The following is a 24,683-nucleotide window of genomic DNA, read 5'->3' on the forward strand; positions in this document are numbered from 1 at the left end:
CAGAAGCAGCTTAGTCATGCTGGCCACATGACCTGGAAGCTGTACGCCGGCTCCCTCGGCCAATAAAGTGAGATGAGCGCCGCAACCCCAGAGTTGGTCACGACTGGACCTAATGGTCAGGGGTCCTTTTACCTTTAAATGTCACACCCATTATTCTGGCCCCTTTTGCATTTGACCTCGCACACCGTTGGCATGAAGCCCTAGGAGATTGCCAAGGCAGGAATGGGTCCCAAACCCTCTCCTAGACACCCCAGTGATGTTCACAGAAATAGGGGGAAAGGGGAGAACTAAGACTCATAAGGTATTTTTTTAAGTGTTGGGCAGTTTAAAGAAGAAAGCAAACTTTGCACAATCGCACACTGCTTCAGCATTTCTAGAAAAACACAAAATAACAACTTTAACAATGGTCCTTTTAATTAGTAAGCGGAAAGGTAAGTAGACATTTGACAAATTCTTTGTGAACTTGGGAAAGTAATGTCGTATTAATCTGCCAATCGGTAGTGTTGGTCTTTTCCCCAACACACCCTCTTAAAAATCATACCACCTACACTATGGCATGCAGAAACAGGATAGCTGTTCTAAATAAGGATAGCTTCTGCTAAGTGGCATTGTTAGGTGACACACTTGGTTGTTAAAGCAATCGGTTCTGGAAGCGTGCATCTTTAGAGGGTATCTGGGGCGGCTCTTAGTATCTGAAGCCTAGTCGCTGAAATAGTTGAAGGAGAAGGCTGCTGCGGATATTGCGACAGCCACTGCTATCACCACTCCTGAAAACGACAAAGGAAAGGCAAATTCAGTACGTAAAAGGAGAACTTGACTGTCAAAAAGCAAGGAGTGGGAAAGAGATTAGCAGAGACACAATGGAAGTCCCTGAAACACAGTACTTGTTCACCAGCAACATTCAAAATACGTAAGGGTTCAGGTAGCCATTTCCATTCTCTTCAACGATACGCATATTTTCTCAATTCCGTCACACACAATGCAAAGTATACAAAATTAACATGCCACACAATTGCACAGATCGACTCCAGGCCCCACCTTGCTTCTGTGTGTTGGATGTAACATGTAACTGACAAGTCTGTGCACAAAATCTAATTTCACGACTGATACATGACCTTCACCCAGCAAGCTTGAAAGGTGTGAGCATGTGGGGTGCCCCACACTTATGAGGCTGAATATGCAGAGAGGCTGACAGTTTTTACTGCCCCTGTTCAAATAAGGTCTGGAAACAGACTGAGGTTTACCAGATCTCTGCTGGCTAGGTTCAGCTTGCAGATAAAAAGATAGAGAGATAATTGACTGGACCTGGGCTAGATCTGCTCCAAATTTCAGGCACATTAACGTTACCACAAAATGTAGAAACAGGACCTTCAAAGCTGATTCACAGACACTATAAAGGTGTTGACACATATACACATCAATTACACATGACATGGAGCACATTAGGCAAGGCAGGGCAAGTGAAATCCTGTTGCTCCACTGTACATTGCAAAGGCTTTACCAGACATGTGACAATAACACTTCCTCTCTGTGCACTGACTAATCCCAGCCCCTTTCTTCAACTGCCGTTACCTTAGCTCAGGGATCTATCCGAGGCCTCTGACATGCATAACTCATTCTATCCTTTTGCACTCGGAGATTCAGGCATCACAGATATCAACCACAACCACAAAAAACTCAGATATCAAGAGAGAGCAAGTGAGAAAGAATGGAAAAGATGAGAGGCCGTAGACTTAATTTGTGTTTTTGTTTTTTACTTTCTCTAGTCGCTCCCATATGCCTATAATTTTATTTACACTCTGCTCTAAGGCCAACAGTCAAAAAGCTGTATCAGGGCACTGCCTAGTTTGTCCTGCCACCTTGTCCCACGCTTTGAGGAATAGGTGCTTGTTCCCTAACTAAAGGGACGCAGGTGGCGCTCCAGTCTAAACCACAGAGCCTAGGGCTTGTCAATCAGAAGGTCAGCGGTTCGAATCCCCACGACGGGGTGAGCTCCCATTGTTCAGTCCCAGCTCCTGCCCACCTAGCAGTTTGGAAGCACATCAAGTGCAACTAGAGAAATAGGTACCGCTCCAGTGGGAAGGTAAATGGCATTTCCGTGCACTGCTCTGGTTCGCCATAAGGAGCTTAGTCATGCTGCCCACATGACCCGGAAGCTGTCTGCGGACAAACGCTGGCTCCCTTGGCCTATAGAGTGAAATGAGCGCGCAACCCCAGAGTCTTCCGCGACTGGACCTAATGGTCAGGGGTACCTTTACCTTTTACGCTAACTAAAACCACTCCCATTTTACAGTACATTCCCACACATGTCTATTCAGAACTAAGTACTGCTGGTTTCAGCGAGGTTTACTCCCAGGTAAATGGATACAGGATTGCTGCCTTGGCAAATTGTTTTTGTTTTGAAGGAAAGGAAGGAAGGAAATTAAAACAAATGTTCAGGTTAACACAGCAGGCATCTGAATTCTGCTGCTTTCATGAATTGTTATAATTGTGCCCCTGCTGGCATGCAGTATCCTAAAGGGGTGGCTAAGTAAGTGCAAAACACTGGCAAAACAGACTGCGTTTCTGTTCTAGTAGGACCCTGTCATGCCACCCTCAGTTCTTTATACCCAATGAGGCATCACAGATGACCTTCAAAATTGGGAAGCTCAACCTGCTGCACTGTAGAGAGAATGCTCATTTGGGGCGCCAATATAAACCACAACGACTGCACCTGTTTCTCATTTCCCCCTGGGTTGTATTCGGCTAAATCCTGTTCAGAGTAGAGCTTTTGAAATTAATGAATCTAAATTAGTCATGCAGATAAATGCAATAGGTCTACTCCAAGTAGGACTAGTGTTGAATACCACTCATTGCTTCCATTGGTGCAAGAGCAATTGCTGGAGCCTACCTACCTATATTTTGATGAAGCTTCAACAGAAGCACTTCTTTGGTCAACCGTTTCTCTTGCACAACATCTTGGAATTCCTTCAGGGGGGCTACTTCAACTGGTTTAAGAAAGAAGATACAAAAATGGTCTTTGTGGATTCACCCTAATCCCATTCTCACACACTTGTCTCCCCTCCTTGCCCAGTAACACATAGCCTTGTCCAAACTCTTCAGAAAACTGTAGGATCAGCTGCAAGTAAACATATGCAAAACGCATGTGCGTAATTTAGTCCGAGTACAGAATACCTACAGTGACGGGTCTTACTTACACACAAACAACCACTGAAATGAGGCTTAAACCTCATATCTCAGGGTCTAAAAATGCTAGGAAGGCTTTATCTCAACAATAACGCCAGAAGCGACTCAAAAGTGACTCACAGCTACACAGCTCTGTAGAGGCCAGAAGACCTATTGCTTGAGTTCATTAGGTCTTCCACTAGATAAGAAAGAATGAGTACAGGAGAAGGGATTACCCTCCCTGAAATCTTATTTGTGTTGATCTACTCAAGAGGACTTAACCCCTTGATGGTAGCAACAGGGATTTAGCGAAGGAAATTCCTGATGCAAAACGTATTTGCTTATGCTAAAGAATAGAAAAGCATAGCAAATTCCATATCCAAACAAGTTAGGGTTTTGTTTTTGGTTTTTTTAAGTGCAAGCTAATTTATGGATTATTTATTAATTCCAACTACAAACTTCTTTGAGTCAAGTTAATTTGTTTTAGGGACTGTTAAGAAAGCTAACCAGAGAAGGACAGGAGAGCACTAGAAACAGTGGGTGCGACAGCATAAGGACTGAACTATGGACCCAAAATAGAAAGTTTCAGTGGTGCCTTGGTTTACAACCATAATCCGTTCCAGAGGTCCGTTTGTAAACCAAAACAGGTTGTAACCCAAGGCGCGCTTTTGCCAATGGGGCCTCCAAAAAACTGGGGTCGTAATCCAAACTATTTGCTCATAAACCAAAAAAATTGTTTGTAATCCAAAAAAAGGGGTCGTAATTAAAAAAAAAAATCGCAAACCAGGACGTGCACTTCCAGTTTTGAATTGGTCACAATCCAAAATAGTCGGAAGCTAGGCTGTTCGCAAACCAAGGTACCTCTGTATAAGGTAGTCAACATAATCTATAGAGTATTAGAGGGCAGAATCGCCTCGTTTCAAACAACCCAAGTTTCTAGAACTTTTAGCTGTCGTGTTGCCTTTTTCCTTTCCATTGTCCTTGCTTTCATGCCAGGACCATAGCCACAGGCGAGGGCTATTTTCCAAGTTTATACCCTGAATATTCAGTTTTGGTTTTACACAAAGAAAACAAGTCTTTTGCTCTTTCACTAAGTGCCAGACTAGACGTAATGCAGAAGGTTCCTGGCTGGCTCTCCAAAGACAACGTTCTTGTTCTTATTTGGACTGGGGCTGTAGCATTTCAAACACTGCCCATGTGCAATTAGATGCACAAGGAAAAACATACTGCTCAGGTCTCATTTTGATTGGGGCTGCAACACTGGAAGCAGAGGAGATCATTCAAAATCCATGGTGTTGCTTTTAGGAAAAGATAGATGTTGGAAGATTCCACCCGGGACTGTTTTGGCCACATCTAGCTTGGTCTTTACTCAGAAAGGTGAATGAGAAGTTCCCAATTTCGGACTGAGTGCAAGGCCTAAGAAGCATTACAACCTACTTTTTTAAAAATAAATGTTATTAAATGTTATTATCTGTGGGGCCTGTAAGACAGAGCTATTCCGCCTGGCCTTCAATTTGAATTAGCCTCTATTCTCTATTCCCTTTAGGGACGCGGGTGGCGCTGTGGGTTAAACCACAGAGCCTAGGACTTTCCGATCAGAAGGTCGGCGGTTCGAATCCCCACGATGGGGTGAGCTCCCATTGCTCAGTCCCTGCTCCTGCCAACCTAGCAGTTCGAAGGCACGTCAAAGTGCAAGTAGATAAATAGGTACCGCTCCAGCGGAAAGGTAAATGGCGTTTCCGTGCGCTGCTCTGGTTCGCCAGAAGCGGCTTAGTCATGCTTGCCACATGACCCGGTAGCTGTACGCCGGCTCCGTCGGCTAATAAAGCGAGATGAGTGCTGCAACCACAGAGTCGGTCACGACTGGACCTGATGGTCAGGGGTCCCTTTACCTTTTTACTATTCCCTTTTCCCTTTCCTCTTCTATGAAGAAACCCTTTCTGTGACCCCACATTTAAATTCTTCTCTGGTCTCCTTGCTGGCCCTAGTAGGACCAACTTAGCCAGTTAGCCCTGGTGATCATTCAATGTCTACTGACTGGGTGTGTGTTTTTCTTCCAAAAATGACCCCGGACTTTTTGAATTTTATTGATATTGATGCTGCATTCTATGCTGTTTTATGCTGTTTTTAAGTCGCATTTTAATCTATGTTTTATATTTGTTGTTAGCCGCCCTGAGCCTGGTTTTTAAACCAGGAAGGGCAGAGTATAAATAAAAATTATTATTATTATTATTATTATTATTATTATTATTATTATTATTATTATTAAAATCTTGTAGGTATTCTCTTACATTTTATGTTTAAAGTTTGGTTGTTTTGTACTGACCTTTGGCAGACCCCGCCACACCACTAGGCCCCACTACCATGTTTCCAGTAATGCCACCATTTAGACCAATATGGATGAAAGTGAATAGCCTAAACCCAACTTTCCCTCTTTCTTGGACGTCACTTGTTGAGGCTCAGGTTTGAGGCAGAAAACATTTTAGGAGCCAGTGTTAAGCACTGCTTGTTCCACAGGTTGAGCTTCTCAGTAATTCCTGGCAAAGCGTAATCCGCCTCTTAAGTTAGGGGCTATATTTACCCATATTCATTTCCTCAGCTGTCTGCAAATCCTCTGGTTGAACAGCTTGATCCAGCATCTCAAGGAAGCGCTCTTGGATTTCCCTGGCTGTCTCGTCTCCAAACTTATAGTCGCACAGCAACACGCTGGACCCAACGATGGGAGCAAACACTCTGCAAGGCAAGGTGTGGTACTCCCTTTCAGAATCTAAAACAGAAATATAAAATAAAATATTATTAATAAAATATTGAACACCACTAAGGGACATTGTGACTACTAGTATATACTCCAGTGTTTATGTCTTCAGGCAGCATCAGTGCTATGTCTGTATAGGTGTGTCACATGCCCTCATTACGCAATCTCAGTTTTATATTAATTTAACCTGCACTGCAGGTGCTGCAAGAAGCATATGGATTACTTGGTGAGGTATCAAATCTGAAAAATGAAACATACAGTATAACAATATCACCAACTTGCATCTTTCCATAGCACTGGTGTTGACACTGAATGCCTGTCTGAAAGCTCTGTTGAGGAGTTATCGGGCAGAAGGGAGCGACTAGTAGCGGTGTTGCCATGGCTGTGCCAAGGGGATCTCAAGTCTGCTAACCTGCGCCACAGAGACTGATCACTCAGAGCAGCCCACAAGCATGGAGGAAAATATAATTTCTCAGTAAAGCTGCACAAATTCTCTTCCAAGGCTGTAAGCCTGCTTGGTCTTGCCAGCTGGATTTATTCCGGGGGTGGGGAAGAGAGATTTTATATATTAGATTGTAGCCAACCAAGTTCCACTAAAAGTAGAAGCAAGGAGATGAATGGACCAGTCCATTCATTTCAATGGCTCTGCTCCTAACTTTTGATACCAAGGTCAAATGATGTGCTGGAGAAGCAGTTTGCTGAGGAAGGTGGGAAGCTGCCACAAAAAAATTAACCGGGATGTTTTACTTGCTCTCCTGTATTGAGGGGGAGAAATGTCCCAAATGTCTCCCCCCCTCCTGCCCCCTGTTGCTCTCCAATTCGTTTTTACTGCAGTAAACTGACAACGATTATCCGCTATTGCAGTCTGGGAAGTTTGGCTAATAAATGACAAAAAGCAAACTTGAGGGCACAGAATGCTTCGAAGAAGAAGGGGAAATGAGCCTGAACAATTTGTTTTAACTCTAAAAAGCAATCTTAGTTGGCCCATAATAGGCAAAAGCATACGCATATGTAGACAAACTATGCCACCTAAAGAGGCAACTGAAAATTGCAGGCAATTAATAATATTGCCGTTTCAATGGTGCAGTGACATCTAGGCCATTCATCAGATTGTGCTGCAAGCAGTTAGGTTTGCATTCATTGCACGCCCACGCCCCCCAAGCAATGGGGAGAAACTAATTTGAATAATTTGCTTGGGGAAAAACCTAGCTATTGTTAGAGCAGTATAGACAGCAGCTTCCACATGCAATACTCAGACACATGGACTTACATGGCTCCAGCCTTGTTTTCACTTATAAATAAACACGCCCTCCTATTCCTTAGAAGGAATTCATTTTTAAAATCCAAATTCAAAAGCAATTTAAAAAACAACAACTAGATATAGTCGTACAATTCCTTCCGCCCGCTCTTACTTTTCTTTCCTGGTGTTTCATTTAGAAGCAGATCTTCAAATAACATTTCACAACGATCAGAGAGAGTGTTTATTATATCTCTCTTCAAGGCCTGCAAAAGCAAGAACAAAAAGATACAAAGACATTCCAGCGTTTGAAGCCTCTTTCCACTGGGCAACAACTCTGGGAGGTATTAAAGGTTAAACAAGCAATATGTGAAAGCTCAGCCTGCTTTCAGGGCTGGGTAGCTGGTCCAGTTTTGGGCGAAGGGCCAAAGAATGGGTAATATAGTCCTGAGATTGCATCTTCTAGAATGCCAAAGAATCCCAGAAGTGAGACTGGCAGCTGTGAACATGTTGCAAATGCTACCTGCTTATGGTTCCTCCTCTTCCTTCTGAGACATACAGAAACCCAGGAGAGGACAGCCAAACCCTGGACTCCCAAGGTGGAATGCTAATGCAATTCATTAGCTGTGGAGGATCAAACACATCTTTACAGGGGCATGAAATGTATATGGAACTGTGATCTAAATGTTGCAACTACTGTTGAAACTCAGAAGGAAATCAATAGATGAGAAGTTACTATATTTACTGTCTGATCAGAGTAGGTATGTCACGTTCAGAACAGTATAATTCATAATGGCTGTTTTGACAAAAACTGCTAAAAATTTAAATGAACGTAGGTAAGGATATACTTGTGAAACTCCTAGCTAGGAATTTCCCTTCTGAACTCTATGTAACTGTATACAGTGGTACCTCGGGTTAAGTACTTAATTCGTTCCAGAAGTCCGTTCTTAACCTGAAACTGTTCTTAAACTGAAGCACCATTTTAGCTAATGGGGCCTCTTGCTGCTGCCACGCCGCTGGAGCACGATTTCTGTTCTCATCCTGAAGCAAAGTTCTTAACCCAAGGTACTATTTCTGGGTTAGCGGAGTCAGTAACCTGAAGCGTATGTAACCTGAAGCGTATGTAACCCGAGGTACCACTGTACTATACCGTTCCATTATGTTCATTTGTATGCTATTGTTCTTTTAGTTTTTACAAATTTATTCTGGATTAATGCTCAGTAGGAAACTAAACAGTCTGAGGACCTTTATGCTGAAATTGTATGATGGCAGGTTTCTGAAAACACAACAAAATCTGCTTGCTTGCTTGCTTGCTAAAATATCTAGGATGAAAGGATTAAGACCAAATCCTTCAGTAGACTGAAGGACAGCAAAAGTACCTTAACAGCATCTTTAACTCTGGGCTTGTTATTATGGATGTAAGCTTTGCATTTTAAAGCACCTTTAAGATTTATGGAGCCGCTGCATATCTGGACTGTTGCTGTGGATCTGGTGTTTGAACTACGTGACTGAAAGAGAAAACATAAAGAAGTCTCAAGAACAAATTTCTCGGCCACTTTTACATTTCCAGAGTTTACAGTTTTAAAATTCTCCGGCTGTTTTATATGTGCTATGGTCTGTTCTCATCAAAATATATTTAACCCGACCTTTTGCAACGTTAAAACATGGAGCTCTCCAGTACTCCCTTTCCCCTCTGTACAAGAAGATGTTACTATCATTCTGAAAGTACTATTGATCAGCATTTGGGGCAAAGGAAATCAACAAGGGATCAGCCTACATCAGGCTTCTTCAACCTCAGCCCTCCAGATGTTTTGAGACTACAATTCCCATCATCCTTGACCACTGGTCCTGCTAGCTAGGGATCATGGGAATTGTAGGCCAAAAAACATTGTAGGCCGAGGTTGAGGAAGCCTGGCCTACATGAACAACAGTTTTCACCTGCAGTATAAATTAAGATTTTAACACTCCTGATTTCAGCTTCAGTCTCAGTTAAAAAACAGCTTGCCAAAATTAGATGCTCTGCTGTCACAGCCATGTTAATCTTTTGAGGATTAGCATCAAGCCACTGAGCATAAGGGCCTCTACTTTTTCATCTGGCCTCTTGGAACATCTGTACAGATCCCAACTGATTTGACTTGCAACTTCATCTCTATAGGTCGGCAGCCTACAACAACCTTTAGAGTAAGATTTACACCCTACAGTTTACCACAACTTCCATCATCCATAGTCAGGGTTGATGTTTAGTCCAACAACATCTGGGAACCCAAGGTTGAGAAAGGCTGGTTTAGACTATTAATACCAAACACTTGAAAAGCACTTTTAGGGCTCATCCCTGATGCTGAGAGATAGTAGCTATAAAGTGTTATGTGCTATATTCTGCATCTCTGCTGGAAATTCCACAAATTAGGTAGGGAATGGGAGACTTCAACAGGGGACTTCCCAGCTTCCATCTCTTATAGCTGCTAAGCTCCCAAACATCAAGCTCAAACAAGAATCCAGTGGGAATTTAAATCAGCATGGAAGAAAAGGAAGTGACCTTCTCCTATGGAGATATTCCGTAGGCCTTTACTGTTTGCCCCATGGAAGAGGGGCAGAGGCCAACAAACAGTAGATTACATAAGGCCATCAAGTGAATTCATAGAACTAAACCAGGGACTTTTCACATCACTCTCTTTTTATCATGGCAGTGGTGAATTTACTTACCAATTGCATTAAAACCCGAACATCAAGGCTCTGAGTAGCTGATGGCGTGTTTCCTCTTGCAGACTTTTTCTGTAAAGATAATTGAAAATGGCAGAGAAAATAATTCATGTGTTCCATATCCAAAGATAGAATTTGGGTGTTGTGAATTTTACAAGATAAATGTTGGATACGTTTTTTTCCCCGAAAACGTTGCACGTTTTCTCCTAACAGTCTTTAATTCTGCATTTGTGTGGAAGAACAAACAAAACTGCAAATTCTATCCTTGGGCTCAGCCCTCAGCAGTCAAGGCTACAAAGCACTATGGTGGTCACTCAGGACTTTGGGAAGCCCTATACGCAAAATACATTTCACGATATAAAGCCCCAAAACATTAGGTATCCAGTTTCAGAAAATAAACACATAGACTAGGTACATCAAACTGGTGGTGAAAGAATGACCAATGCATGGAGATGCACAATACCTTGCTGTAAAAAAGAAGTCGGATAGGAAAGAGGCTTTTTTCATTTCTTTTTAAAGACACACAAAATATAAATTGCCACAATCACAATGATCCCGAATTTCTCATCCTAGTGGGATACTCTTTGCCTCCACAGGACGCTGTCTCATACCAGATTAGACCACAAATCCATCTAACTCAGAACTGTCTACACTAACTACTGTGGCTTTCCAGGATTTCGGACAGGGGTCTCTCCCAGCTCTACCTGGAAATGTCAGAGAGCAAAGAGGGGATCTTCTGCATGAAAAGCATGCAGGCTACTACTGAGCGATTGCCCTCGACTCTGGGAGACAGGTGAACATTCTGAAAGGAGGAACACAGTTTACCAGTTACCAAGTATAAAGGTAAAAGGTAAAGGATCCCTGGATGGTTAAGTCCAGTCAAAGGTGACTATGGGGTTGTGGCACTCATCTCGCTTTCAGGCCGAGGGAGCCGGCATTTGTCCACAGACAGCTTTCTGGGTCATGTGGCCAGTAGGACTAAACCACTTCTGGCGCAACAGAACACCGTGACGGAAACCAGAGCACACTGAAACACTGTTTTCCTTCCCACTGCAGTGGCAACTATTTAACTACTTGAACTGGCATGCTTTTGAACTGCTAGGATGGCAGGAGCTGGGACAGAGATACGGGAGCTCACCCCATCGCGGGGATTCAAACCGCTGACTTTCTGATCACAGTGTATAAAGTTCTTCTGGTCAACTGGCAAATCATTATGCATGGTTTGCTTACTACCATGTGGACAGTTAAAATACTGCTTGATCAGAAGAGACACATGGCTTCAGTATTTGAGACTCATTTGGCCACCTTTCCTGCAATAGCACCATTATCTACAAAATAAAGGTGTACTTATCAAGTCAAGCTATGCTAAACTGACCACTGAAAACACATACCTCTCTAAACATTGTGACCTACGCCAGCATTAAGACTCCGTTGTTCAGCACTTACCTGCCCTTCCAGTAAGTCAGCATCTTCCTCTCTAACTTGACCATTGATCAGAAATACAGCTTCCTCTATCTGTTTGGCCCATCGGGCTAATCCATTCTTTAAAGCAGAAACAAAAGAAAAGGAGGCATGTTGCGTAGCTGAACAATCCATGACTTTAATGTTCAGCCCAGTACATCTTTATTTGCATGCGATCATCATGGAAGCCTGAACAATAGAGGGCTGTTCAATCATCAGACACCCTAAACTTAAAAGAAAAATCACATTTGTATCCTGCCATTCCTCCAAGGCAGGGGTGGTGAACCTTTGATCCTCCAGATATTGCTGAACTAGAACTCCCATCAGCTCCAGCTAGCATGACAATGGTAAAGGCTGATGGGAGTTGTGGTTCAGCAACATGTAAAGGCCAAATGCTCCCCACCCTTGATCCAATGAGTTCAGAACAGTTTAAGAAGGGCTGCATAATGGCTGATCACAGCCCACTTTTTATTTTATATTCCAAAATATAGTTAAAACATGTCTTTTGTAAACACATCTACAGATCTACCAGCATCTTAACATAGTCTCTAAAGAAGGGCCACCACATTCACGAGGCACTGTGTAAAGTATTTTTTAAATCTGTCCTGAATCTTCCAAGTGGCTTAATGGGCAGAGTACAGAAGCTGTCCAGGCTCAGAAAGCAGCAAGGAAAGGCAGAATCCAACAGAACGATATATATCATTATAGCCAATATATAAATATACATTAACTTAAATTATTATAATTTATTAAAATTGTATACCGCCCCTTATCTATAGATCTCAGGGCAGTTCACAGCATTAATATAAAATATAAATATTAGCTTAAACGGACAAGATGTAAGTCATGCATAGCAAGTGTTCTGTTACCCTTGTGTTTTTCTCTAAGTCGTGGCTGGCCAAGGTCACTGGTAGTGGGATGTGTATATTAGCATTAATTGTGCATTCTAAAGATAGCCATGACGTGGCAAGGCCATGCTGATATTTCCAGTCTGCCGGCTTGGCTGTGCTCTAAATGAAGGAGGGAAGAGAAGGAGAGGAGAGGCTAAATTATTAAGGCAATAATTCAATGTTTCTTGCAGAGTCTGAACAATCTACATATGCTTACCCACATATATGTCCAGAAGGGATTCACTCTAAATTAACATGCACAGAATTGCAGTCTAAGGCAGTGTTACCGCTGCATCTGAAGTTAAATGCTTCATGCAAGCTGCTAAGAATTGCAAGAGAGAGACCGGTCCATTCCACCAAGAAAATGTATTCAGCAGGCTCTCTTGAAGTGCATGAGAGATAGTCTATTGAGTACAGCAATAGCTTTAGGGAATCCTCCAATCATTTGAAGTGGGGCTTGCAAAACAGTTCCCTGCCAATTTAGGCCTAAAGTTAACAACATCGCCTCCTACAAGCAAACACAACTTACCTTTGGATCTTGTACATCATAGGTGCGGCAAAGCATTCGTTCCAAATTGAGGAATAATAACCAAGTGTGCTTAAAGGATGTTATTTAAAAAGCACTTGTAAAAAGGAGTCATTTTCCAACCGTTCCTTTATGTCATGGCAATGTCTGCATTCCCAGCTGTGGCTAAACACTCGCTAACTTTGCAGCAGTAGGAGAATAACCATGTATTCTAAGCAGTAACTTGGAAGTAGCAGGATGTGTGGCAAACGTTATGCAATTATCCAAATACTTAAGGAGATGCCACGTTGATCAGAGAAGGGTCCTACTACATTTAAAGCACCCAGCCCTGTACTCCAGAAAAACCCAACAGAGCCATGTTAAATAATTTGTTCCAGTGGCGTAGCGTGGGGGGTGCAGGAGGGGGCCGCACCGGGCGCAACATCTGGGGGTTAGGGTTAGGGGGCGCAAATCCACGGGTTAGGGGGTGCAAATTACTTGCCTTGCCCCGGGTGCTGACAACCCACGCTACGCCACTGATTTGTTCCATTTGCTTTTCATAATCAGTAACTAGATCCAACAGACAGAACTGTCCAAACCACCGCTTCTCCCAGCTAAGCCTGCTGACTGCTTGGGTGGAAGGGCTGTTGGCCGTTTCCACCAGTTGCAAGCAGTAGAAAGTCCCAGAATGGGATTTTGGACACACAGGGTTTTTCTAAGAGAGGGACTGGTTTGGTCCAGGAGCTGTTAAATTGCAATCTGATTTCACTGCCATCACATAACAGCATGGGGCCTGATCTGGGCATGATCACCGCACCACCTCCAAGCTCGCACAATTATCTGCTTCCCCCCAACCTTTCGCTCCAGGTGCTATGCGTGGCAGGGCTGTAGATGTGGCAGTGGCACAGGGGGCAGGGGAGCAAGATAGACTGCAAGGCTGAAATCCAAACCTATCGTCTTTCTTTCAATCTTCTCATAGTGTGTAGCTCACAATGTGAACATCAAGTTAAGCCCATAAATCCATCTGTATCTACAAATGCATAATGTTGGTGAACCTCGGTGTTAGTTTCCTTTGCAGCTATTGATCGTGTGCAGAGTGGCAGCACTGGCTTTGGCACACAGCATGACCAAGAACCGGATCGTCGCACAATCCTATGCAGGTTTACTCAGAAGCAAGTTGAACTGTGTTTCAATGCAGCTTAGGAATAATTGTGCATAAGACTGTAGCATGAGCTATCTAATTGAGGCAGATCAGAGGAGATAATCAAATCTATTTTACACATTAAAATGAAGGTCCTAATTTTAATGTAAACAAAAAAAAAGGATACTTCTTTGTAGCGGAGCAAAGATGAAGAGCAACTCTGTCAGACACATCTTCCTCTGAGATGCTCCACAACCTCTTTCTAGCTACAGATTTTTCTACTGAAAACACAAGCTTGGAGAGAATTAAGAAGAGAGTTAAGACTGGTTTCTAGTTCTCATTAAAAAAGAAATAGAAAGAGTACAGGCACACACCCCACATACGAACAACTGTGCAACTGCTTTTACGCAGGTCACCACGAAATACCGTACTGGCCTGAATATAAGCCACATCCTCCCCCCCCCCCCATTCCAACTGTGAAATGTTAAAGTGCAGCTTATATTCGCGACCTTACAGTATGCAGCCAGGAGCACAAGGCAAACAGCAGCAGGAGCTCTGAAAAGCGATGGCCGCCCTGCACGTAGTCCTCTGTCCTCTCCCTGGCCGACAACGCAGCGTGGCTCCCTCCCCAACTCGCCCAGTATGAAGCCAGGAGCAGCGAGAAATGGAGCGGCTTATATTAAGGTATTTTTTCTTTCCGCGCCCCCCCCCCCATTTTAAAGGTGCGGCTTCTATTCAGGTGCTGCTTATATTTGGGCCAATACGGTAAATAAACACTGACATTCCCTTGCTCAGAGCTGCTGTGTAAGGGAGGGAAGGTGGCCTTCAATCAACCAGCAGCAAAGGGCGGGAGGCACCACACACCCACCTATGCCATTCTGACACCATTTCTGCAGGGCACCCTACTTGGCCCTCGCTTTCCGTGGCCAGACGCCACTGCCATGCACACTGGTTCCCCTGAAGCAAGCAGGCTGGGCAGCAGCCCTGAGCAATTTCCAGAGTGAGTCTCTCTCTCTCTCTCCTCCCTGCCCCATGCACACACACCCTCTTTATGCTCCACACTTTATGCAATTTTACTGATGGGCGCGGGGGTCTATTTTATCAGATTTCAGTTCAGAGGGATGCTAGGGGTGTTATCCTTTACCTTCCTTAGGGTATTTTGGATTTCTTTTGCTAGCTCCGGAGCTGCAACAGTGAAGACACCAAGGACTAGCAATCCCCCAGGAAGCATTCGTGACACCTACAAAGTCAGACAAATACAAATGACGTCACCGTTATTCAACTGACAATTTCTGACCATGTATAACATACATTTCAATGACTGATGGGAGTTCAAACTGTGGCAGCAATCATGGTAGAAAAACAGAGCAGATAAAAATCAGCATGCCTGTGACATCTGCCAAGCCCATGAACACAACATCTACAGGACATTAATTCAGGAATGGGCAACATAAGGTCTATTGGTAGTGACCTCCTTTTGCTATTCAAGGGATACTGCCTCTGATTTGCGCAGTTACAAGGAACAGACCTTAATTCCAATACAATAATCAAGCAAAACTATACAAGCTATAGGGATCTTGTCAATATGTCTGTGATTCTTCAATTATATATATTTTTTTCCATTTTCATTACTCACAGTATTCTGTCAAACTTCCACATTCTTAAGCAGTATATTAAATACCACAACACACTCTAATATGGCACAGCACCTAGCAACCGGGGCTTGAAACAGGGAAACCCAGTTTCAAATTGCTCCTCAGGGTGGCCTCAGATACAGTGGTGCCTCGCAAGACGAAAGTAATTCGTTCCACGAGTTGCTTCGTCTTGCGATTTTTTTGTTTTGCGGAGCGCGGATTCCCTGGGTATTACCGGCTTTAAGAAAAAGGAAGCAAACCCGCAAGACGAAGCGGGTTTGCCATAGGGAAAATCGTCTTGCGAAGCAACTCCAGAAATGAAAAACCCTTTCGTCTTGCGCGTTTTTCGTCTAGCGAGGCATTCGTCTTGCGAGGTACCACTGTAAATCACAACCTCTCCCTATTACCTATGTAGGAGGGCGGGCTACAAGTTTAACAAACTAAGAAAGAAATATTCTTTCAGGATCTGTTGATAAAAGGCGGTATGTAATTTGAATAAATCATCATTATCTTTGTCTTATTATAGTACACACATTGCCCATGCCTTCCTTAAGATAATAATGCAAGTAAAAACATCATACTTGCAATGGCCTTCCAATTTATGAACTAGTCCAGTGATCATGGTGAACACCTTGATCTATATACACCTTGATATATATATGTTATGATGGTTTGAAAATTGGGACCAAAAGTACAGTTAAGGCCACATCAGAAGTCAAAACAGACAGGAAGATGCCAGGATATGAAGTATCAGGAGTCAGCTAAGTTTACAGCTATCACAGGTATGCATAGCATTCTAAAATTTTGAAGGTCTACAGTTTCAGACTATAATCTACAAGAACACAGTACTTAGCAGTAGCTTAGAAACCAATTATCAAAGTGAAATAGCATTACAAGAAAAACAGCACTTTTCAGAATGAAAGCAACTGCAACAACTGAATGTTTATGACCTGATTGGCGTGTGCTGCGATCCATTCTTCATCAATATTAGACAAATCTGAACGACGACTTGTATTGCTTTTATTTTCCTCCTCTTTTGGAGGTGTTCGAATGGCTAGGACAACATAGTCTCTTTGCTGGGAACACTAGAAATAGGGAAGGAAGGAAGTAGCTTTGAAGAGAGAAAAGAATCCAAGTTCAACCCTTCAGCACTTTTACAACTGTTCATCTACCATAACATGTGTGTATATATGTATACCCACAAAGAGTGTTGCACGAAGGCTAAAATCAATGCATTTCAGTGTGCCTATTTCGGTCACTTCATAAGCTCAAACTGTGAGTAGTTTCCATAATGAAACCCCCACCCCAAAACTTAGTCCCTCTCTGGGAAACATAATAGCAGCTAACAGTATATCAAATTTAACACAAGATTTGGCTGAAAATAACTTGATTTTCAACGTAATGCTTCTTAAGTGTAAGAATAATATAATAAACTTCAAATAACCTGATTTGTTACTGTTCTGCAACAACTGACAAAAGACAGCCCTTCTAAACTACTATTCTCCGTCATTTCAAGAAGAGATCGGTCTAAATGCACAATCAATCTCAAAGTAAATCAGTGGAACAGCTCCAAAAGAGCAGAAACCAGCAGGAAATTCCTGTGTGGACTCCATGGGGCATGTACAGAAGAGCCCCTCCTGTTGGATTGTGCTTTTAAGATGAAACTCAAAACATACTTACGGTACCAACGAACAAGAATAAATTTATATCTGTGTAAACAGTAATAGAATCAAACTATTAATCACCAGCTGGAAACACCCAATTGTAACTTAAGGAGTAATCACTTGGTTTTAAAACATCTATGTGGGGTTATTTGTCTGTCTATCCCTTTGGTTGGTAGTAAGTCATGGGCAAGATACAGCAGCAGCGACCAAATTTGACATGTGATGATGATGACAGTAATGAGCATTTATTCAGAGAAGAGGCTTCCACCACAATGATACAGAAAGCAGGGTGGGTGGATAAGGTCCCACTCGACACACACAAACACACATGTAGCACACTTACCTGCCCTACCAAGAGGCCGGTGAGAAGGGCTTGCGAGTTAGTGGCGAGCTCCGACAGATACTGCCCAACAGCTTCTTCCACAAAGTAGCTCCTTCCCATTATTGCAAATGTCCCATAGCCCAGTCAGCAGCTGGCAAATGAGCAAAACACCAGATGTTAAAGGATGAAAAGAGAAGCAAAGCAGGTTTCTACTCTGAGAAAGCACATATGCTCAGGCTAAGCCTTTGGTTGATCTGATTTACATCCTTGTTGTTGCTTAGACGTTTAGTCGTGTCCGACTCTTCGTGACCCCATGGACCAGAGCACGCCAGGCACTTCTGTCTTCCACTGTCTCCTGCAGTTTGGTCAAACTCATGCTGGTAGCTTCGAGAACATTGTCCAACCATCTCATCCTCTGTCGTCCCCTTCTATGTCCCTTTAAAATGTGTTTTTTTGGGGGTGGGGCTATTGGGTTGCTGTTTTTCTTTTTATTATGTATTTTGTATTTTGTATTTTTATTTTATTTTAAGTATTATTATATTATATTATATTATATTATATTATATTATATTATTTATACACGTGCACACACATATACTTATATTATATTATATTATATTATATTAATGTATTAATGTATTTTTAATCTTTGTTGGAACCCACCCAGAGTGGCTGGGGAAATCCAGCTAGATGGGTGGGGTACAAATAATAAATTATTATTATTTTTTTTAAATATATTTTATTAGAAAAAAGATTCACATTACACATCATACATCAGATACATATATACATATACATACAATTAAAAAGTAGAAAATAACAAAAGAAAAAGAGATTACAAAGAAAAAAAAACGCATTCAAAAAAAGAAAAGAAAAAAAGAAGGAAAAGAGAAAAAAAAAGAAATTATTATTATTATTATTATTATTATTATTATTATTACTACTACTACTACTACTACTATTGATTTTGTGGTTTTATATATTGATTTTATTCTGAGAACCCCGGGTATAGGCAGGTACTGTATATAAATTCAATAAATTCTGATAAGCCACATTCCACCAGAAAGGGAAGAGACCTTTTCCCTCACACCTCCGCCCGGCTTCCCCAACCACAGCTGTCCACTTTTCCCTTTTCTTTCGAGGAATCCTATTCGGAATAAGGGAATTTCCCTGAAAAAAGGGGGAAAGTTGACAGCTATGGCGCCCTCCAAGTGTTTTTATGCTGCGGCTCCCACCATCCCTGGCTATTCTAGTTTCGTTCCGAGATATCTTATCTGTTGGGCACCGACATTTCTTTCTGAGGAAAGATTCCCAGGTAAGGCAGCCCGTCCCTCTCACCTGCCCGCGTCCCACCGTCCAACTTCTTTGCCACACACACTGAGGTGTCACACTGTCCGTCATCTTGAGGCGCCGCCGCCGCTCTCCTGACAGCCGGGACGCCTTTCAGTGACGCGTGAAGACTCGACACGCGCGCGCGCATAAGGGGAAAAAAGCTGCGCTCCGCACCCGACATATTGAGTGTGGCGGAAATAAGGCTAGAGCGCCAACCACCCCTCCTCTTTTTTGTGTCTTCGTGATTCCTTTCTACTGCTTGCATCTGCCGCCTTTAATCCACTCACGTATTTTTTAAAAAAAATCGTTTAACCGTTTGATTCTGGCGTTTCAATAAAAGGAAGGAACTTGCCACACCCGATATGGCGGACACTCCGCTCCTAAATGCCTTTGCAGCGTTTCAATCTCTATATTTCACCATAGAAATAAGCAGGGGTTTTTTTTCTCCAGCCTTTGAGCAACCATAGAAGTTAAACAAACACCGACAATTCCATTTTTCTGGTGCCCAAACTACACAGGTGCTCTTGACGCCTTTTTCTAGGCTTGATGCTTTTAATGTTCGATGCGTTACTGTATTTTAATATTTTGATGGAAGCCGGCCAGAGTGGCTGGGGAAGCCCAGCCAGATGGGCGGGGTATAACTAATAAATTATTATTATTATTATTACAAAAAAAGATGGATCTTGTGACTGCTGCACCAGCGTGCAGTCACAAGTTATGGCATTATATTGGCGTTGCAGGGATGCTTAGACAGATGTGCATGGAAGTTCACGTTACAAATGTGTGTTGCGTGGTATGCATTACGTTTAAAAGCTGTATAGGAGTGTTCTCTGTCAGCTTTCCTGTAACAGGACATCTTTTTTAAGGAGACTTGCCTAAGCCAGAAAATCTTTTAGAAGCAAAATATTCTGGTCCTGCAAGCTAGGGCTATTATGGGAGTTGTAATCCTATAAAACAACTGGAGACCCACATTGGAGAAACACAGCGGGACGTTCCCGCGCTTTTCATTCATTTATTCATTACATATTATTCATTTTCTTACATACTTATTTATTTACCCGGAAGCAACGGTGACGGAGGCACGTCTGCCTTTCTATCTCTGTGTTCTAGAGCTACTCCGGAAGGCGGCGCCTCCCTTTGCGCGTGCGCAGAAGCCGACTTTCCTCCCCCTCCCTCCCACTCCTCGCGTCTTGCGTCCGCCCTCCCCGACCCGCCACTCAACCCTTTTCCCAGCCCCTCACGGGCCGGAAGTAAAGGCGCGCGCGGGGGGTTGTGGGTCGGAGGGCGTCGTCGTTTCCGCCGTTGTCGCCGCCGCCGCCGCCGAGTTCCTTCCCTCAGGTATCCCGCCCAAGATGGCGGCGGTGCTGCAGCAGGTCCTGGAGCGGGCCGAAGTGGCCAAGCTGCCCAAGGCGGCGCAGGGGAAGCTCGAGCGCTTCCTGGCCGACCAGCAGAGCGAGATCGAGGCGCTCCGCACCCGGCACGAGCGCTACAAGGTGGACAGCGGTGAGTGGAAGCCGAGGAGGGCAGGGCGGGAAGCGGCCCCAGGGACCCGGACTGGTTCATGCGAGGGAGGCGGGTGGCTGTTGTTGCTTTTAAGGTTAAAGGAGGCGGGATTCAGAAGGGGCGGATTATGCAATCCTTTTCTCCCATAATAATAATGGCAGAAAAGGACTGCAATAAAATAAGGCGAGTTTAATATTATTGTTGTTGTTGTTTAGTCGTTCCCGACTCTTCGTGACTCCATGGACCAGAGTTATTAATATTAAGTAAACTCATAAAAAGTTATTGTTTACATGCCACCACTCTCCGGGCTGCTTCCAACAAACTGGATCTACGATTCTGTGAATTAGAACTCTGTGTGTGTGTGAGAGAGAGAGAAAGAGAGAGAAATCTGTGAAAACCATACAAATGCAAATACAACAATAAAAACAGCATGCCATTATAATAATAGTAATAATAGTAATGGCAGCAGTGGCAGGAAATAACTGCATGCAAACAGTAAATTATTATTATAATGCAAGTTTAATATTTTTATTATTAATTAAACTCATTATTATTATTTATTGTTTAAATGCCACCACTCTGGGCGGCTTCCAACAAATTAAAACACAGTAAGACATCAAACATGAAACAGAAAAAAACCACAGCCAATAAAAACACGGGGAATCATCTATTTAAAACACACACACACGCACACACACGTACTCCTAAGTGGTGCAGCAATAATACTGGTAGCACATTTGCAAAGCTAAGCAGGGACATGTATGGATTCAACTTGGATTAGGGATCACGTGTTGAGATTTCTGCACTGCATGGGGTCGGACTAGACGACCCTTGGGGTTCCTTCCAACTAGATCTACTTTTCTGTGAATTAGAACTGTGCTTGTGTGTGTGTGTGTGAGAGAGAAATCTATGAAAACCATACAAATGCAAACACAACAATAAAAACAGCATGCCACACTCTCCCAAAAGCTTAAGTGTTACAGGCATTTGTCTATTCCAGTATGGGTTAAGAGAGCAGCACATCAAGGTATTAGAGGCTGCAGTTAGCACCCAAGATGCTTGGGGTTTTATTTTTCTTTCTAAATTGTTTCTGTTGAGTATCTGTTCACATTTAGGAAACAAGTCGTGGAGGGTGCAATTATGACTCTTGCTCACGTGGAAGTAAGCCCCATTGACTTACCACTGAGCAGATGTGGTTAATGTTCAGGGCCTTAATTTTCTGGAAATGGGCTATAGAAAAATTCAGAGGTACTTGTGAACCGGATCAATATAAAAGTAAAGCTGCTATTTACTTTAAGTGTTGGAATTTTGGGTACTTGTGCTTAGGGCAGCATGTATAACAGAAATGTCTAGGGTGGTATGAGATTTTAATTCCTGGGTGGATTTTATGACATGTAGACTAGTCCAGTGTTTCCCAACCTTTTTTGGGCAAAGGCACACTTGTTTCATGAAAAAAATCTCGAGGCACACCACCATGCCAGATGGGGAAAGGTCACTTTTTACTTATGTAAAAAAAAAAAAAATAGTAACAGCATAGAAGGTAATGGTAGATGACTGTTAGGGTCTCCCCCCAAATGCAGAATTCTATTAATATCTTCCTTAGCGAGCTGCGTTAACCCCTGTAATGCTTTCTATAGAGTAAGCATAGGGGACACTGGGGGATGTGGAACCAAGGGGGCAGTGGGCCAAAAGAGTTCGGGATCTACTGCTTTAAACAGAAATAAGAGCCAGTGGGTTCTTCCTTTTTTAAAGTATCGTTTCAGCGGGGACAGCAGTCCAGATTTCCAAAAAGCGGCGCTTTTTTGCGTCTGAGCAAAGAAGAGAGAGAGGGGAAAAAAGAGAGAGAGATTGATTTGTGGCTGCGCAAAGGGGGGAGGAGCCCAGGAGTAAAAGTAGGAAGGACGAAGGGAGGGGAAAGGAAAGTTAATAGAAGGAAAGGCGGGTGGGAGAGAAAGAGAAAGAAAGAGGGAAGGAAGGGGGGAAGAGAAGTGGAAAGGAGGGAGACCGAGGCGGGGGAGAAGCGTCTGGAGAGTTGCTCCGAAGTTTGGGGGGCCGCGGGGGTTAGGGTTGGCGTCCCAGGAGGCGGAGGCCAGCCCGGGCTGGGAGCCGCGCCGCGGCCCGGGGGCGGTAGGCGGACCACGGCTCCTAGGATGTGGAAAGGGGACGGCGGCGCAGGAGGAGGAGACCCGCATGGCTAGGGCAGCGCGCAGGGGGAGGGGAGCGGGCGGGAGGCGGGCGAGGGGGGCCGCGATCCCACGCGCCGTGAACATGGCCTCCTTCCCCGCAGGCCCCACCGAGCCCCCCGGCCGGGGAGGGCGCCGCACCCCCGCCGCCGGAGGAGAGCAGAGGCAGGAGGAGGAGGACGAAGGCGCTGCCGAGGAGGCGCGCCAACTTCTGCCAACTTCGGCGCCCGCCCCGTCGCCGCAGGCTCCTCCCGGCCGAGTCACGTGGCCAGCGTGACGAAGCTGCTCTGGTGAGCCAGCAGCAGCGCAGCACACGGAAACGGTCCCTATTTATGTACTTGCACATAAGGGTGCTTTCGAACTGCTAGGTTGGCAGAAGCTGGGACTGAACGACTGGAGCTTGCCCCGCCGCGGGGATTCGAACCGCCAACCATGCGATCGGCAACCCCTAGGTGCTGAGGTTTTACCCACAGCGCCACCCGCGTCCCTAGTGCTGCGTGGTACAGCATAATTTATCATCTCCCCACTTCTGATATAAATGATATACAGAGGATGTAATTGTACTAAAGTTACATGAAGAGAACTTTTAAAATAAGGTTGTCTACAACTGCTTGTCGTTTCCCCCCCCCCCCTGCACTGGATCAGGGGTAGGGAACCAAGCTTCTTCTGCCTAATTTTATGCTGATAGGGGAAGTCTGGAGAGAAAGTTGAAAAAGAAACGGGGGGGGGGCAGTCAAGACAGACAGAATGGTGGAAAGCAGGGAATCCTCTCAAGTCCATCACATCTGACCTCTGGCAAGAGCAATCTGTTCCTCTCCAGACAGAGAAAAGAGATGGCCTGGCATTTATAGCTAAATAAAAAAGATAAAAAAATGTAACTTATTGATTAGTGTCAAAAGGATGTTAAAGGATATGTTGATGGTTCAAAGGGGAGTCAAGAGAAAACTTGCTTCACCAGCAGATCAGTAAGCAATTAGGAAATAAACTTTGGTGCTCTGAGGTATACAAAAGTTAACCGTGGAAAAGAATGTATATGCTTGCTGCAAATAGTGAGATGATGCAACATTAGTTATGGGGGCGATCCGTCCAAATGTAACACTTTTAGGTCATTTTCAGTAGGAAAGATTTAAGAATGGGTTGCATCTCCCCCCCCCCCCCCGAATGGCTTAAAATAGTGATTCACTTGGGTTGCACACCCTGTTCTATGCATTTGTTGTTGAGAACTGGCGCATCTGGGACTCCTGGGCCAGGTGAGAGGGACGTTGGCTTTGCCTCTTGGCGGTTTGAGAAGCATCCCTGACCTTTGCGGGTGTCCACACACTTCCACGTCGCGCTCCTGGGATTGTGTGGGGACTAAGAGACAGCCGGAGGGGGATCTGGCGAGCCCCTGGGCACGATCACCCTCGATTACGGGGAGCAGGGGGCTCTTCTGAGGGGAAAGCGGAGCGCAAGGGGGGGGAGAGCGCGCTCCCCGCCAGAACCGAAAGGAAGAGCCGGTTTGGGGCGGGGGGGAGCCACAGCAGCGGCTGCCCCCCTCCCGGCTCCCACGGGGCCTTCCGCCTGAGGGAAACCCTTTTCCCACCCCCTGGAGAGCCTCGCGCGCGGGGTCCAGAGGGGGGAGGGGGAGAGAGGCAGAGAGCAGAGGGCGCGCACCCCCCCCAGCCACGCATGCGCGCCTCAGCCGCGCCTGCTGGGCGGTCCTTTCCCCTGGGCTCCGCCCCTCGCGACACAGGGCCGCCCGTCGCAGCGTCGTCCTGCGGGGCTGGCGCCGGGCGCGGCCACGGACAAAGCGAGCGAGGAGCGAGAGTGCGCCCGCCCTCGGCTGGCTGACTGGCTGGGCCGGCGCGGCGAGGGGCAGAGGCGAGAGGCTGCGCGCGGATCCGGTGGCGGCGCGCCCCCGTCGCCGGAGGAGAGCAGAGGCAGGAGGAGGAGGACGAAGGCGCTGCCGAGGAGGCGCGCCAACTTCTGCCAACTTCGGCGCCCGCCCCGTCGCCGCAGGCTCCTCCCGGCCGAGAGCCAGAGGACGGCGGCGGAGCAGGAGGAGGAGGATCGGGTTTGGCGACGGCTGCTGCGTCCTCTCCAAGCGCGGGGCTGGCCTCTGCCGCGCCCGATCCTCTCGCCTCTCGCCGCCCGACTCGCCCGCCTCCCTCCCACGGCACACCAGGCAACGTCTCGCGGCACACTAGTGTGC

At 44.9% G+C, this 24,683-nt stretch overlaps 2 protein-coding genes across 6 annotated transcripts in view; one reads left to right on the top strand and one right to left on the bottom strand.

Moving 5' to 3' along the window:
• Positions 1-393: 393 nt before the first annotated feature.
• On the bottom strand, positions 394-18,933 carry ODR4 (odr-4 GPCR localization factor homolog). Of its 4 annotated transcripts, XM_081914918.1 has the most exons (14): positions 18,813-18,933; positions 17,496-17,625; positions 16,439-16,573; positions 14,999-15,094; positions 14,042-14,148; positions 12,738-12,774; positions 12,188-12,328; positions 11,304-11,399; positions 9,861-9,929; positions 8,537-8,665; positions 7,333-7,423; positions 5,747-5,932; positions 2,895-2,987; positions 394-767 (listed from the first exon to the last, which is right to left on the bottom strand). In XM_081914918.1, the coding sequence occupies exons 2-14, from the start codon at positions 17,592-17,594 to the stop codon at positions 700-702; spliced, it is 1,347 nt and encodes a 448-aa protein (XP_081771044.1). In that variant the 5' UTR covers positions 17,595-17,625; positions 18,813-18,933; the 3' UTR covers positions 394-699. The 4 variants fall into 4 exon arrangements, with proteins under 4 accessions (XP_081771044.1, XP_081771045.1, XP_081771047.1 ...); XM_081914919.1 differs by lacking the exon at positions 16,439-16,573; XM_081914921.1 differs by lacking the exon at positions 18,813-18,933 and having other exon boundaries at positions 16,439-16,599.
• A 1,193-nt stretch (positions 18,934-20,126) lies between these two features.
• TPR (translocated promoter region, nuclear basket protein) overlaps positions 20,127-24,683 on the top strand; it is a 64,078-nt gene continuing 59,521 nt past the window's right edge. For both annotated transcript variants that reach the window (XM_081914792.1, XM_081914793.1), the window contains exon 1: positions 20,127-20,309. In XM_081914792.1, coding sequence (XP_081770918.1) covers positions 20,159-20,309 — 151 coding nt within the window. In that variant the 5' untranslated portion in view covers positions 20,127-20,158. The remainder of the gene's footprint in view (positions 20,310-24,683) is intronic.

Source organism: Podarcis melisellensis (assembly GCF_964234715.1).
Source record: "Podarcis melisellensis genome assembly, chromosome: 6".
NCBI lineage: Eukaryota > Metazoa > Chordata > Lepidosauria > Squamata > Lacertidae > Podarcis > Podarcis melisellensis.